General features: G+C 40.7%; 1 protein-coding gene across 10 annotated transcripts in view; it reads right to left on the bottom strand.

Annotated features, from left to right (window-relative positions):
• The window catches only part of LOC133138396 (calcium-dependent secretion activator 1-like), a 117,478-nt gene extending 101,511 nt beyond the window's left edge, over positions 1 to 15,967 (bottom strand). For 7 of the 10 annotated variants that reach the window (XM_061257123.1, XM_061257114.1, XM_061257115.1 and 4 more), the window contains exon 1: positions 15,309 to 15,966. In XM_061257123.1, coding sequence (XP_061113107.1) covers positions 15,309 to 15,644 — 336 coding nt within the window. In that variant the 5' untranslated portion in view covers positions 15,645 to 15,966. Of the gene's footprint in view, positions 1 to 15,308 lie in introns of all 10 variants that reach the window. The other 3 variants (XM_061257120.1, XM_061257121.1, XM_061257122.1) reach the window with 1 other exon arrangement.
• Positions 15,968 to 16,508: the final 541 nt, after the last annotated feature.

Here is a 16,508-nt window from a genome sequence, read left to right as displayed (position 1 = left end):
TCGGAGCAAAGACTGTGAATGTGGCCTGGTCCCATTTGCCTTGCGAAAGGGAAGTTTGAATACTCGGGCTACGCTTCTGACCCTACAGGAAACAGCTCAGCTGCATAATGGGCACACGTACATTTCAAAATGGCTCCTCTCAGAGGAACACAGCGCTGCTGAATTAATGATGAGGCGCTGCTGTGACACTTTGAGACCAGGGACAAAAAACTGTCTCATGAAACAGAACTTACAGCCATTAATGGTTTTACAATCATTAAAGTCCATAATCATAACCCTTCAGGTAATGAAAATCATAGCTTTCGACTGCTTGGCTTTTAAAAGTAATATTAATAAAACATGACTTAACGAGGGGAAAAAAAATAAAACACATTTTCTCTGCTGTAAGCTGTTAGCAGCTTAATAAAATAGAGCAGTTGCGTGAGACAGAAGACCTTATGCATGCTGAACTACACCCTTATGTATAAAAAGACTGTTTTCCTACATGGTTATTACAGGCTTACTGGTTATTACTTTTTATAATCACCCAATATGGATGTGAAAACCCTCAAATTAAAGCTGAAAGTCGGCACTTAAGCCACATAGTGATTGTTTTATTTCAACTGCTGGTTTGCTGGAGAATAGAGTGAAAACAACAAAAATGTGTCGCTGTCAAAATACTTATGGACTGCACTGCACGTGGGTTAAAAGAACACAGAGTGGCATGGGTGTGTGGGACAGCTCCCCTCGGTCATGTAGTAGAGGCAGAGGCCCTCGGGGGTGTTCAATCCCGGCTTGTCACAGCTCAGCATATTCTCAAGTCTGTGGGTAAACAATGAACCTAGAAGTGAACAGCCTGTTTTCATCGCCATATCACTGTGTACAGTATGAATGATTTTGCGGTGCTGTTCAAATCGGGAGGTGTCGAGGAGATCTAGAAAGCAGGATAACAAAGGCTGTTATGGAGGAACCTGCCCGTATTCTGCCAGCGCACTCAATCCCACACTGCCTCGGGGGCTCACTTCAGAGCCTCGTGTTCCTCTGCGCCGGGTGGGAGCTGTGTCTCACGGGGCGGTGCTAATCATCCCTCAATAGCACATGAGGTAATGCTAAAAATGTACCTCTCGGGATTCAAACTGTTTACTACAACGTCTGCCCCACACCCCTTGTTTTCTGGTAGACGGTGCCTCTGGTATCTGGAAAACAGCAGCGACGGTGAACAGTGTTCCAGGTGACCAAGCGCCAAACAAAATGAACCATGTGCTTACAAGAATGTTGTGGACATGCTTCTGTAATTATATATACACATTAATAGCTTTGCGTCACCTTTGAAAGGTGACAGTAAATTCAAGCCACAGATTGAATCAAACCTAGGACCTAAAGCTAGGGGGGGCATGAGGGGAACTGCTTCTCTTCCAACCCCCCCTTCTCTTCCAAAATGACAGAAATATTAAAGGCAAATTTGTCTTCCCGAACACGGCGTGTTATTTAAACATCAAAGCCTTAATTGGTTAGTGGTCTTCAAGCCATTATATACCATCAATATGACGAACCTTTCTGCATCATAGTTACTTCTTCTAACTTAAAAAATATATATAAAATGGCCTAACATGTCAAACATGTGCAGAGAATCTAGTCTATATTGCAAACACTATTCATTAAATTATTTGTGGTAAGCTATAATTAGAATTAGTATCATCTTCTTTTCTGATATGCAAAGATTGCTGGGAAACATGTCTGTGAATGTTTTTGTCCAATGTCAGGTGTCTATTTTTAACAGTGTGATGATGCAGAATGCTGTAATTAGCCCTTTTCGCTGTGAAATTTGCTCATCAGCTACTGAGTGAGCTATAGTGAAGAAAACACTTTGGAGAACATGGACCAGCAGAAAAGGTGGAAAAACTATGCAAAGTTATTAAACTCAGACAATATGATTTTTATACAGAACCCGACTCAACCATGACAAAAGAGACTGTGACCGCTAGTTCAATAAAGTTACAGCAGGCTACAGTGATATAACATTCCCTGCACAACTGTTGTTATTCCAGACCTGTTTTAATTACACTTTAGTCTACGAACTAGAATCAGGGCTGGTGTAACCGGGGGAACTGATGTTTCAATAAAAATATGAATGTAGGCTACAATATTTAAGCATGTGACCTATAACAATGGCAGGTATCTTGGTAGCAAAATATTCATAGGAAGTAGCTATGATGGTTACATTATTCAAGTAGTCACTATTTTACGAACTAATTAATATAAATCAAGATCATATATACCAAAATCTCATCCACATTAGCATAAAAGATCAGACACACTAGCAGTACTAGAAGTGTAAATAAAAAATAAAAAATAAAAATAAAAATAATTAACACATTTTTAATTGACTTTGCAAGCCTTATTTTAGAAAGGATTAAATAGGATTTCAGGCTTTTCATCTACACCAACGCTCAGCAACCCTGGCCCTGGAGAGCCGCAGCATCTGACGTTTTTTTGTTTGCACCTTAAAAAGCATCAAGCAGTTCAGACCCACGGAACAAGGTGAAGTGCGATAGCTGTACAGCTGTGAAAATAACCAACCCTAAAACCCTCTTGGATCAGGGCAGGGTAGCCAGGGTTGCACTGTAAAGTCGTCCCTTAAGCCCTCGGTTTGGGAATTAGAAGTGCCACGCCCTGGGAGCTCAGAGCTGTTCAAAAACAAAGCTGGTACAGTGGCATTGCTCAAATCAGCTCTGAAAATCAACAGGCTTTTATTCAGACAAGCTGAAATCAAAATTCACTTTTTCCTAAATGTAGAAAATTTTTTATAACCATGTGAACGCGCCTTAGATTATATATTCCATAAAATTCATAAAATTGTTATACTTTTCACGTCAAACCTTTTTTTCTATCCGCTTCCTGGAAAACGGTTCGAGTCTAGATTTTACATCATCATACTGTACCAGTGCGTGTACAGTATGTCGATCAAATGTCTGTCAACTCTCTGTTCCCCTCCAATCAGTGTCCTTTCCCGCAGTGGTGCGTATTCTTCCCCCTCCTCATTTCACGTCCGTCAAATCGACGCCCCGCCCCTCAAAAATTCCCCCCGAAAGATTTGTTGGTGACTTTAAAACATACAGAACCAACGGTGAGTTCAGTGCTAAGTTGGCAACTCAGAAACTACTGAAATGATCCCACAAAACACCACCATCAACAAACAGCCAGCTTGCCTAAGAGCTGGCAGAAATACTCCGGCTTATCAACTTGCTGAACTGCGGAACTCCTACGTAAACCACAGAGAGAAGAAAAATAAGAATCAACTTCCCACTAACGGAAAAGCCTTTTTTCATATTAAACGTTAAAAAGACATTATGATGAATAAGTGTATTATAGTAAAAGTTTATATATCGCACCCAGCATCACTCTATAAGTATGCTAATTGGTAGTATGGTAGCAGTGGTTTTATGCATGGTTATTTTAATTTTTTTATTTTCTTCTGTTTCTGTTTAAAATAGATACTAGTATCCAAATTTAATTTGGCTACGTGAGTGCTAGTTTTTTGCATGAGATGATTTTTTTTAAACATTTCACAAATAATTGAAATTCTAGTAGGAATCCTGGAGGGTAGCAGGGTCTTCTAGTTTGAAGTGTTTTTTTCAGGCTTAATATAAGGCCAGACACCATTTAACAGTCCACACACCAAGGCCTAAATTGGCTAATTAAAACAAGGAAAAAATGAAAACCTGCAGACACTGCGACCCTCCTGGACTGGTGTTTGAGGTCCATGGCGTACAGTATATGTGGTACAGAAACAGATGTATGTTTACAAAAACATGTATCTGTACAAGCAAAGCAACATTTGTACTAAATTTCAGACCTCTAAACAGGGATTTTTTAACTCTGTCCAGAGGACCCATTGTGTATGTTCGTTTTCATTCCAAACACAATTGCAACTTAATTGTAATGAGCTGTTAATTTTTCTTCATTATTCCTTCCGTCTACTGAAAGATCTACTGTCCTAAGGCCACATTATGTTCGAAATTGCCATGCGTGCCATAGAGAATAACTGCCCGTAATTATAATCCAAGAACTTTTAATCAGTGAGATCAACTAAATGGTTTTATTTTTGTAATGTGCTCAATGGCAAATGAATGCTCGAGGAGAGGTGAAAGTTTTTAATTGATTTAATTATAGAATGACAGGCCAAGAGAGTGGGGCCCTAGCTACTGAAAGTGTACACACTGGGGGCAAAGACAGATTTCAAAGACAGCGTAAACTGCTTTGAGCCAAACTTTCATTATGTGATAATAAGTTTGAGGAAGGAATTATGGAAGAACCTCAAATGGGCTGTAAACTAAAGCAGGAAACACATTCGGCCCTACAGCAGTGGCCTATGGCAGTGGTTTCCAACCCTGGTCCTGGAGAGCCCCCAGTTAATGATTTTTATGTACTGTATATGTTTATTCTCCCAACATAACATTGCTTTTGAAGACTGTTACTTTTTGTATGGATTCATTGATGGACTCCACAACTCTAATCAGTCATTGCTGAAGGTATGCAAAACTGTTCACTGAAGCAAAACATTTAATGGACAATTAAGGGCTCAACTGGTAACAAATGTGTATTGTGTTAAAATCAGTTTCAGCAGAAAATTCTGGAACTTTCTCAAAAAAGAGAGTGGCTGGAGTAAAAACCAGCAAACACAGCGCTTCTTTGGGATACCGCTGCTCTACAATTTGATATATAATAAAACATTTTTATTGAAGATGGGATTTTCTATTTAAGCCCACTAATATGAGGTTGGTTTGTTTTAAACCCATTTCCCTGCCATAATGTGGAGAGTTTTGAGTGATTGCTAATTGAGACAATAGTTGAAGAGCAGAAAACCAGTAAAACAGTAAGATGGGTGCTTACCCGTGTAATGATCATAATTCCATTTTCTTTTTCGTTTTATACAGCATCGCTTCAAATGTTCCATAGTTTGTTTTTAGATTGAATGATGGATACACCTCTGTATGAGGAAAATTGAGTATGTACAATATATCTACATAGAAGTGCTATAGTCTAAGATCACAGAACACTAGTCATTTATTATCCTTATTTTACAATTGTAAATGTATCTGAATGTATAATTGCTGTTTATTTATGTGTGACACACACAGGAAAAATCATTATCTTTCCAAGGCAGACACAAGGAAAATTTCCTCTTAGATGCACGCAGACTGCTTTGGAAATGATTGGTTGGAAGGATAATCTGCAAAAAAGTGACCATGGAGGACCAGTTCCGCTTGTGGTTGAGAGAGGTAGTCCATTTCCATGCACTGGAAATCCTGAAAAGGGCTGTCCCCTATGGGAAAAGTCCCCTATGGGAAAAGTCCCCCGGTGTTGAGAAAGGTCTGCTCCAGCAAATATTCTTAATCTCAGTGTTGTAATTGTTCACAACCAGATCCTGCAATGAACAAAATTGTTGGGCAGGCATAATTAAATCTATTTATCACAAGCACAAAGGTATGACTTTAGGATTATGTTATTATAATTATATTATCATAATTATATAATTTTTTACTTTGTGTCATATAAATAGGTTCTTTGTGCATGCAGGCAACCATTCTCTATCTCTTGGTTCATTGGTAGGCAGGTCCTATTAGTCCTTCAGCTGGCTGTATAGATCCCTATTGAAATTGGCTCTTTGTGTGTGCATCTGTGTGTTCTCCGACAGTTGTTACACTGATTAGGGTTTCTGTTCTGATTGAGCGGTCCTTTTCCGTGGGTAGCAAGCAAAGCCTTGTGGGTGAAGGTAAGCTGCTGAATTGAGCCAATGAGAGTGGCATATCACTAAGAGTGCTGCTTGAACGAAAGAACGGCCATAATGCTCTTATAAGGTTTTTTCACTTAATTGTGTGAATTTCAATACATTTTCGGAACTAACTTCATTTAAATGTTGACCCCCCAACCCTCCAGGTGTATACCCCTGTGTCGTCTGAAAGCCCTCCACTAATTTCAGCGCAGCTTATAGATACATCTATTTATGAAGTAAAGTTACCTTCTTGGCCAAAGAAGAAAGAAAGCCATATTAGATATTCATTCATTCATTCATTATCCTAACCTGCTTATCCTGAACATGGTCGCAGGGGGGCTGGAGCCTATCCCAGCATACATTGGCTGAAAGGCAGGAATACACCCTGGACAGGTCGCCAGTCCATCACAGAGCACACGCACCATTCACTCACACACTCATACACTCATTTAGACTCTGCAATCAGCCTAAGCTGCATGTCTTTGGACTGTAGGAGGTAACCAGAGTACCCGGAGGAAACCCACGCAAACATGGGGAGAACATGCAAACTCCGCACAGAGAGGCCCCGGCCAACCGGGATTCGAACCCAGGACTTCCTTGCTGTGAGGCAGCAGTGCTACCCACTGCACCATCCGTGCTGCCCATATTAGATATGAAATACATAAAAGTACAGGTATGTCAAATATATGTAGTTTAAAAAGCACTCATCCCTGTCTGTCAGGAACTGCATGGGACGTGTTTCTTTGCCCGCAGCACAACAGTGGCATGCCGTGTTGCCAAGCGTTTTTCTTGGGATATCTCTAACAATTTGTCAATTTGTCACTTGAAGTCACTAGATAATGTGAGAAGCCAAAGCGATGTCTATTGAATTGGGGTGGGATTGGGTGGGGCAGATGATATTGCTCCCGTATTTAATAGCCACCTGCATTTCCATTAATTTCCATCAATGCTGTCTAGACATCAGGAAGATGTTGCTAGATGGACAAACTGTTGCAAAGGAGAGAGAATGGAGACTCTGAAGGCTTACAGTGACGTATGGCTGGGCTATTCCCTTGTTCTTCTCCTTGAGAAGACCATAGAATGACCTTGTGTTTCATTTAACCCCATAACAGCATGGAATATGGCTGCAGATTATGTAGCTTATTTGCAAGGACAGGAAATAAGCATCAAAATTATCTCCTGGGATGACAAAAGTAGGTTTGATTACGAGAAATAAAGCAAATAATTATTAAACAGAGTAGTCTCGGAACACAGAAAGCTAGATCTCAAGAGGTCTGGAGACAGTGTTTGCTGTAGCTTGCCGGAAAATGCGCCAGCTTAGACCTTTGTCAGATGCTACACACCTCCTGCACTGTTCAACTACTACCCTGTATCTTTTCGTTGATCTTTGATTAGCCTTAGATCGGCTTTGACCTTCACTGAGTTCTTGTGATGTATCGTACAAAGGTGGCCATTTTGCTCTCGATTGCAGTGCTTTCTCCTGACTCGCATCAGAGAGGTAAGGCTGGCATTTGAAGCTACTGAAATAGCTTCTTCCACTGGGACAATCTTCAGGCTATTTTTGAGTGGAACCAAATGTGCATAAGAAGTGTGGCACAGTTGCTTTGCTATTGAGTTGTATTGATCTGCAGATGATCTGTATTGGAGGCTTATGCATAATATATGAGGCAAAAGAAACTTGAAATGTAAACGAGAAATGTAAGATTTCTTGATTTAGAGCCTTTTGGAATTGTATTTTTAATGTTTTTAAAGCATCATTGTAACCCTTGACCACAATTTAACCAGAGGTACACAGTCATTCAAACGTTTGGGGTGACCTTGGCTTTTTCTGCTTTTTCTGGTTTCTCTGTTTGTAAGCAAACAATTCATACATGGTCAAAGCGCGGACTCAGAGCCTTTATTAAAGGGTATTTTGATACATTTTGGTTTCAGCATGTAGTCCCCCAGTTCAAGGTTTGAGCCAGATTAACATAATGTCAAATGAAATGGTCATGCTTAACAAAATAGAATTTTAGAAAATAAAATATAAAATTGGAAAAAGGAGAAAAACACAAGGTGACCCCAAACTTTTAAATGGTAGTGTATGTTCCATTTGAGAAAACTGCAAGGTGTGACATCATTTAAACAGACATGCCTTGGTTACAGAGTAACACACAACTGAATATGCTCAGAAAATAGCCAGAATGTTTTCATTTTTCAACTTTTTTTCCAGCCCCATACATTCGCAAATAGTAACTTGTCTCTATTGATTTGCAACCCACATTTCCAGCACACTATTAATAATGGCTTGTAAGATAAGCCACAACCACTCGGAGTCGGGACATTTACAGACATGAAGGAAACACTTCTTCCAGGAAGCACTGTGGCATAAAGGATATCATATAACATTGCATAAGTCTTTTCTTACTGCAGCTACCGGGCCATTCCTGAAGACATGGGAATGAAGTCAGCAGTCAGCGCACCGCCCGCAGGACCTGTATTCATAATATATCTCAGATGTCAGATCAGTTTTGTCTTCTGACTAAAAATAGATGTGGCTAAGATACAGACAGGGGAAACCTGTTCCCAGACCAGCAGCTATTAATGAATACAGTCCCTGATCTCAGATCAGTGTCGACTTTTGGCACATGGGTAAGGTTACAGTTATGGACTGGGGAAACCTGATCCTAGATCAGTGTTCCTACACTGAGATGCTTATTGGAGGCAGACTCTGAACCAGGATCATTTTGCCTTTAGATCCTAATAGATAAAGTTAAATTAAGGACATGGAAAATGCGATCCCAGATCAGCTGCAAGCCCTGGTTCTCCTTGAGGTGCATGAGAATCTCATCACGGCCAACCTGCAAGCCTGACAACCAGATCCGAGCTACTTTAGCAAACATCCAGATATACAAATGGATTTTATGTGGGAAAAAGGAACCTCTCTGTGAGCCTGCTCTGTTGTTTTTGAGTGGCTCTCGTGATGAAAAGATTTTAAAGGAAGCCATTATGTGGAAGGAATATACTGGAACCTCTACTGAAAGCGTTCGGGCTCGTCTCTGTCTATCGCTGCTGTATAAGAACTCCCGCTAGCCTGCAGTGATCATGTGCTATAGCCCATGCATTGCACCCCTCTCCTACCTGCACTCAAACACTCCTCAAAAATCCCTGCAGGGCAGCAAATTGTCCCCAAAACAATATGTGATGTAGCATACCTAACATGTTTCATGTATTTCATTTCATTTTGCAGTGTCGTTACCTCAACCACCAATATAATTTGAATTGTTTAACACTTTTTCTGTCATAGAATGTGTCACAGTGCGCTTCCTAGTAAACCACAAGAAGAAACCTTAAGGAGGAGTCAGTCTCAATTGGGCGAGTGCATCCTCCTCTGATTGGCTCAATATGTAACTGGTAGCCACCTGGGTGTTGCAAAACAGCCATTTTGTGCTAGAATGCTCACCAGACATCAGCTGAAATGGAGCATGGGGGGGGTTATTTACGCATTCAAGGGCACTGGCTTTCTGTTCAGTGTGTAAGGAAGCCAGTTCCCCTTTTGGCCTACCAATACCCCTTCTAGTAGTAACTTAGGTCTCCAGTCCATGTGATAACAAAGCCTTTCGCTGCTTAGCTTGTGATATATGACTTTTGGCCATATCAGCACACTCCAACCCAGCTTCAGTTGTATGACTAAATATAAGCTGCTTAGCATGGACTATGAGGCAATAGAACGTTCCAGAGTGACAGTTTCAGAATTTCCAGCTCTCAGTGGTGGCAGCTGGCGTCCCCTTATCTGTAAGCCTAATGTCAACAACCAGGTGTGCTATGACTCAACACAACCTCTTATGCTTCTTTCTCCCAATTCACTGCTTGTCAAACATGCTGGCTGGAGAACAGCAAATTATCAAAAAAGACTCTCTTTGTAAAAGTGATCGAAGCTGAGCCACAGACTGAAAGAAACAAAACTGAGCATGTCGCTAGACATTGAAAAAATCTTGGGAGTCTAGGAAGGAATGCTAATGTGGCCTGTAGCATAGTGGTGAAGGTAAATGACTGGGAAATGCAAGGTTGGTGGTTCTAATCCCGGTATAGCCACAATAAGATCCGCTCAGCCGTTGGGCCTTTGAGCAAGGTCCTTAACCCTGCATTTCTCCCGGGGAGGATTGTCTCCTGCTTAGTCTAATCAACTGTACATCACTCTGGATAAGAGCGTCTGCCAAATGCCAGTAATGTTTGTATGTGTTTGGGGTGAGTTACATTTAAACTCATGAAATGACTGATTCACTGAAAGGTCCTCCTATATTGTTATTGTTACATTTCAGTTCATTCATTGAATTTCTTGAATTTGCTGAATTGAAAGGAATTGACCCCAACCATAGTATTTGCAAACTGATACTTTCAGTATGATCAATTTACAGTCAGATTTCAAGGATATTTACTATAGAATCTGTGAAGTATTACCATAAACTGCCACAGTACCTGATTAAACATAAAATGTATCATGCAATACCTTGTAGCAATACATAGTAATGCAAAATGTTACACTCCAATGAGTTTTTTTCATTACTTTGGCATTCGTTTTTTTATCTGAATTACACTACGTCATAACTGAACAGCTGCATACATGAATTTGTAAGAAAAATATAAAGTTGTATTGAAAAGGTCCTAAGCACACAATGATTGATATGTTGGAATGTGACAGGTTTGTCTGCACAAGGCTTCCAGCAGATTCATCGCAGTGCATTACGATATATTGCATGTTTTCTCAATGGAAGCTTCAGCATAAGAAGATGGTACAGCAGGTAGCACTTAGTTTAATTTGCCAGTAAATCTACGATTCAGTTCAGATAGACTCCAGCTGACTACAGAAAATCCCACAGTCTGTCTGACACTGCTTTGATGCACTCTAGAGGGAAAACATTCATGAAGAGAAACAAGAACGGCAAATGATCAATCACCGTGGTAACAAATTCTCTTTGTTTTAGCATTCCTCGACAGTTATTGAAATCGAAAACACTCTTTAGAGTGCTGTTTCTCAGTGTTAACATGGGTTTTTTCTCAGAATGAACTCTTTGGAGTTTAGTTATTTATTGTTCTCCTGGTTTTATAGTTTGTTAACTCTTTGGCATGCAGTTATTCACTGTTCACCTGGATTATTGCATGCAGAGTGAACTCTTTGGAGTGTAGTTATGTGTCCATGCAGAGGTAGCCATCCATGAATCCTGAGGGACAACTGTCCATTCTCCACCACTAATTATGCAAAAACAGCCATCTCACTGTGTGTGCTGCATACACACACAAACACACACACACACACACACACACACACACACACATTCATGCTCACACCCAGATATACACACACATGTATACACACATCTAGATAAACAGATTGTGAGGAATGTGTGAATTTTATGTGTGCATGTATGTATGTGTGTGCGTGTGTGTGTGTGTGTGTGTGTGTGTGTGTATGCAGGAAACATACAAATCTCACTTCAAGAACAGAGTCAAATTCCAGCACTGAACTGGGCTGTATATGTCTCTCAGTGACATCACTGCTCCTGTGCCAGAGGCCTCTAAAATGGAGGGTTGCACATTCACCACAGAAGAGTCTTTCAACTCCCAATTTCACACACATTCTTCCTACACATTAAATGTAATTACCAAAAAAATAGAAGAAATAGAATATGAATAAATATAATTTGCTAATAAATAAACACACAAGTGACACAAAGATCCTCAAACCTGGAATAAGATTATTGTATTGCTGCATCAGACGATGATGGTGATGATAACAAAATATGTAATCTTTTCAAAGCTCAGTAATAATTCCATTGTTGACAAATTACACTTGACAAAACGATGTTTCTGCAGAAAAGAACACCGTATGGGTGCATGTGTATCCATAGAGGAGGACACTACACTACGCAGAAGCTAATTTCACTGTATATGTGAGCTCTGGAGACACGAAAGGGTGTACAAATCTCGGGACTGCAACAGGAAGATCAAGCACACCAGCGTGGCTGGATAAGGGCATCCCCTGTGGCAGTGTGTTCATATGGGTCAGCACTACCTAGCTCTTCTTCTGCAAAGGATCCATTTGTACTTGTCACGGTTAGACTAGCCTATTGTATGAAAATACCCCAGAGCAAACTATTAACTAATCACCACATGTTACTAATCAAGTAGCATAATGAGTAATGTATATACTGAAATAGCATAGGGTTGCGTTCTACTGACAGGCCACAGACACTGCTAATGCTGAACCATACCTGGCCTTCTCTTTGTGAGCTACCATCACACCACAGACACTGCTAATGCTAAACCACACCTGGCATTCTCTTTTCAAGCTGTTATCCCACCACAGACACCGCTAATGCTAAACCACACCTGGCATTCTCTTTTTAAGCTGTTATCCCACCACAGACACTGCTAATGCTAAACCACACCTGGCATTCTCTTTTTAAGCTGTTATCCCACCACAGACACTGCTAATGCTAAACCACACCTGGCATTCTCTTTTTAAGCTGTTATCCCACCACAGACACTGCTAATGCTAAACCACACCTGGCATTCTCTTTTCAAGCTGTTATCACACCGCAGACACCGCTAATGCTAAGCTGCTTCTGGCCTTCTCTTGGCTGACCTGGGCAGACCGCAGTATCTGTGCTGCAACGCAGCTCCCTTGGGGACTCTCAATAACAATGACCAAAAAAGGTTTATTACTTAATTTAATTTAAACTTATTTAATATCACACCACAGTCAATGCACACCTGAATTGAGTGAGTGAATTCCTGAACCAGATATGGTTAATTTATACATTACATGTCCCTATTAGTACACAAGAGTTTGGTGTATCTGGTAAAGACAGCCATGGTATTATAAATCATAATTGTGTATATGCTTTTTGTCCAAGATCAAGCCTTCGGGGCCTTCAACTACCATGGAACAGTGATATATCTCAATAACAGCACATTTCTGACTTGTACTGCATCGGCTTAACAGTATAATATATTTTAAAAACAAAATGCAGTCAGTATTGTATAATGGTTCAGGTGACTGGACATAAAAATAGAATTTCAGAAGAATAGCAAAGGTGATAATAAATATCCAGCAGAATACTGAGCGTTATGAAGATAATGATAATGTAATGTCTGAGGCAGCCATCATTGGGCTTATTTCTGAACATTCTTTTTGTCCATCAGCTGCAAGTGAGTGTAAACGCTCTTGATGTTGTCTGGTCCTGGCCTACCCAACCCTACCTCTGCTCCCAGCTGACACATTTTACAGTGAGTCTGAACATAAATATTTACTAAATAATCAGGAATTAAATCACAGTCCAGAAGATGTCTTCTAAAATGTTGTGTGTCTGTGGTCACCGTCATGACTGAGTCTTACTTCAGAGAATGTTCCAGTGCATTGCTCTAGAATAAAGAGGGTCATGGGCCTGTTCCCATACAAAAAGTGGTAGGGCCTGGCTTTGCTAGGTATGAAATTCTCAAAATGGCCTCCATGTCTTACAGAAAGGCTTCCCTTTAACTGGCTCCACCAACGGAGCAGAAAGACACAGATCCATCGATATCCCTGCATAATCCTGACGGATGTCCTCTTTCAATTTCCTTGGATTTTTCTTTTTTAATCTTCATCTCATTTGCATAACATTAACATAACACTCTCTCTCTCTCGCATATGCTGAAGGCAGCAGCAATACTAGAAAGGTTTTTTTTTTTAAGGGTGCTTCAAGAAAAGTGCCACAAACCAACAACAAGCCCTGCATTTTCCCATTTGCAATACCAGCCAATGCGATTCAGTTTCTAAAGAAACGTCCAATTTCAGATATTTTTCTTGCTTCAAAGATTTAAAACGAAAAACTTGCAGTTCAAAGATGTATTTTCAAACTGATGTATTGTTCAACATCAATCCGTGCCAATACATGGAGTTGTCGTAATTATAATACAGTGGTCTTGCAATATTATCTGGTTGGTACAGATCTGTGGTGAACCAGATAATCGGAGTGAGCAGTTAAACAGGATTTAAAATAAAATATTGTTTGGGAATAATACCCTTTCAGTGGGTCGGTATGGCCATTCGTGAACATTTGCAACGTGTGCTGCTAGTATTTCACGAAAGTAGTTCGATATCTTCTTGCTTGCCCGATAACTAAGTAGTGAACTGCTACGATGGCACCGTATGTTAACTGTGGAGATTTTTTTAGGAATCAAATACAATTGCCAAGTCATGATTGCTAGTTAATCATTTACCTGCACATATACATCGCTTTACCTCGTGTTGACATACATGACATGACATACAGTAGGCGGCTTTGAAAAGACGGACGTAACTATTTGTTTATTTATTTATTTATTTATTTTATTTTTTATATTTTGTCTATTGTATTGCTCAAATTAATCGTCCCCAGCCAATCGCCATACAGGCGACTCTAGGAGCTGCAGCAAAGCTACCAAACAAGACACAGTTAACAATGCAACATAATATATATATATATCAAATTGCATAAACAACGTATAGTGCAACATGGTCAATTGACATTGCTTCTCTGTGCAGCACTTGCATATGGCTAATAACAAGGCGGCCTAAATTTGCGAAAAGTAGGCCTGTTATAAAGGACATTTCAATATCGTAAATAGAAGACTGTTGCGGGAAAGGGTTCAACATAAGCATTGCTCAACCCTAAGCGAATAAGGTAAAATAATGTCATGAAGGACATTACAGATTAGATTCCTGGACGTATTCAAGATGTTTATTTTTCTAAAATGGACCGTTCTCATAAATTCCTTATACAAATTGGACAGCCACATGGATAGACTGTTAGTGCCTTATAGAATTGGCTATTATACAGTACATTTACGCACGCAATAAACTGAATTATCCTGCTCAGAAGCCACACACAGACATACACGCGCACATACACATATGTATGTTTATATATGTATATGTCCCTGCTCCTGTTCAGGAGTCACCTTGGGGGAATGAACTACGCGCGATGGCGCAAAAAAGGCATCGATGGTTAGAGCACGGCATTTGACTTCCAATCTGCAACCCACGTGACTTTCTCTGGTACACACACTGACACTGCTTTATTTATTTCTGCCTCTGCTCATCACGGCTATCGGTCTATCATCTACAAACGAATAAAGTTTTTTTTTTTTTTTTTCCTCAAGAGCTTTTCTAGTTGTGGGGCACTTGATCACATAATATAGCTTTGTGTAGTCGAAATGTTGCCGTCCCGATTCAAGCGAGGGTAATCCGCTATACTGTAGCTATATGCACGGTGCTGCAGTCCCACGAACCCAGTCCTTCACAAAGCAGTACGCTCGGACGATTTTTCATAAGGCATTTATTTTATATATGAGTGTCTATGAAGCATTTGGGGAACTTAAAGATGTCGGGGTTGTACAAGCATACGGGCTATATAAGTATATATTGCATGAACTCTGGGGGAGATTTCTAACTGTGTTTACAATAAATCGTCAACATAGAGCACTTGGAATAATTTATTTCACTCAAGTGGGTGCTGATGAGGTATAGGTCCCCTCCGCGCGCTGCCCTTACCTTTTGCTGTCGCCTCGCCATATCGGTCGGCTGCTTTGCGTTAAAAGGGTAGGCAACGCACCGCATCACAAAGACATAGAGCTGCAGCTTCCTCTTTCGTTCGTCTTCCTCCCTCTGCATTTTTTCCACGTCCTCTTTTTCCTGCTCGCTCACTGCCGAGGGGCTAGGGCTGGACGGGCGGACGCTGCTGCTCCGGCTCGTGGGCTGCAGCCCGCCGGAGCTCTCGCTAGTCCGACTCGGCGAGATGCGAGACCCGGCCTGCGGTGCCATAACCTCTTTGCTTTCTTCTTCGACTATCCCATCCGATTCTTCCTCGCTGGACGACGGGTCCAACATTTTGTTTCGTTGAGTAGAGGTTGTCTAATTAGACAGCAGGATATGGAAACGGAGTGGTTTCAGAACCGCGAAAGCCGTCCTTGATTAAAATAATAATAGCTAATTAAATGATACTTGCGTTCATGGAAAAAAAAGTCCAACAATATTGCTGAAATGGCACAATATATGAAGCGAAGAAGAAATCCTGATATCGACAAGCAGCCCAATGAGCTCGATTTCTCTGAAATATTTGAAGATGCGATGAAGCGGGACAGCTAGCTGACGCTGAGAGAGGCCGGCGGAGCTTTTCGCAGAGACACAGCAATCTCCCCCTACCCGACGAGATTGTTGCTGCTTACGTGTTTTCTATGTTTTAACTCACCAGTCACCGTCAGGGAGTCGTGGGAAGGAAGTGGTAAAGGGGAGGGGGACGTAGCAAAGCAAGGCGCTGTCAATGAAAAGCGCGATCGATGGCCACTTCCTGCCAGCCAGCGTTTGAGACTGAAAGCACAGGGAGCTGACCGTGGTGCTGAATCGAATTATCCGTTAGAAAATGAGAGGCGTGAGAACAGAAGGATAGCCGCTGCTCATTTTGTTATGTACAGCCAGGGATGAAGTTCTATAAATTACCCATTACCTTAAATATTACCTTTAGTAAATATGAATGTCCTACACTATATTATTTACTTGATTATCAATGATACATTTTAAAATTATGTAGCGATTTTTAAAGTGCACTATTTCGAATTCTACAGTATAATTTGCAACAGAATAATTTCATATATTCAGTGTGTGTCTTTATGTGTCTTTCAGAGATGCTATAGCTAAGGATTCGTTTTGTGTGTTACGATACACACATGCGCTCGTCCACGCATGCACGTGCGC

This window comes from Conger conger, chromosome 10, assembly GCF_963514075.1.
Source record: "Conger conger chromosome 10, fConCon1.1, whole genome shotgun sequence".
Classification (NCBI taxonomy): Eukaryota; Metazoa; Chordata; class Actinopteri; order Anguilliformes; family Congridae; genus Conger; species Conger conger.
The sequence above is the reverse complement of the archived record's forward strand: the minus strand, read 5'-3'. Positions and strand labels throughout refer to the sequence as shown.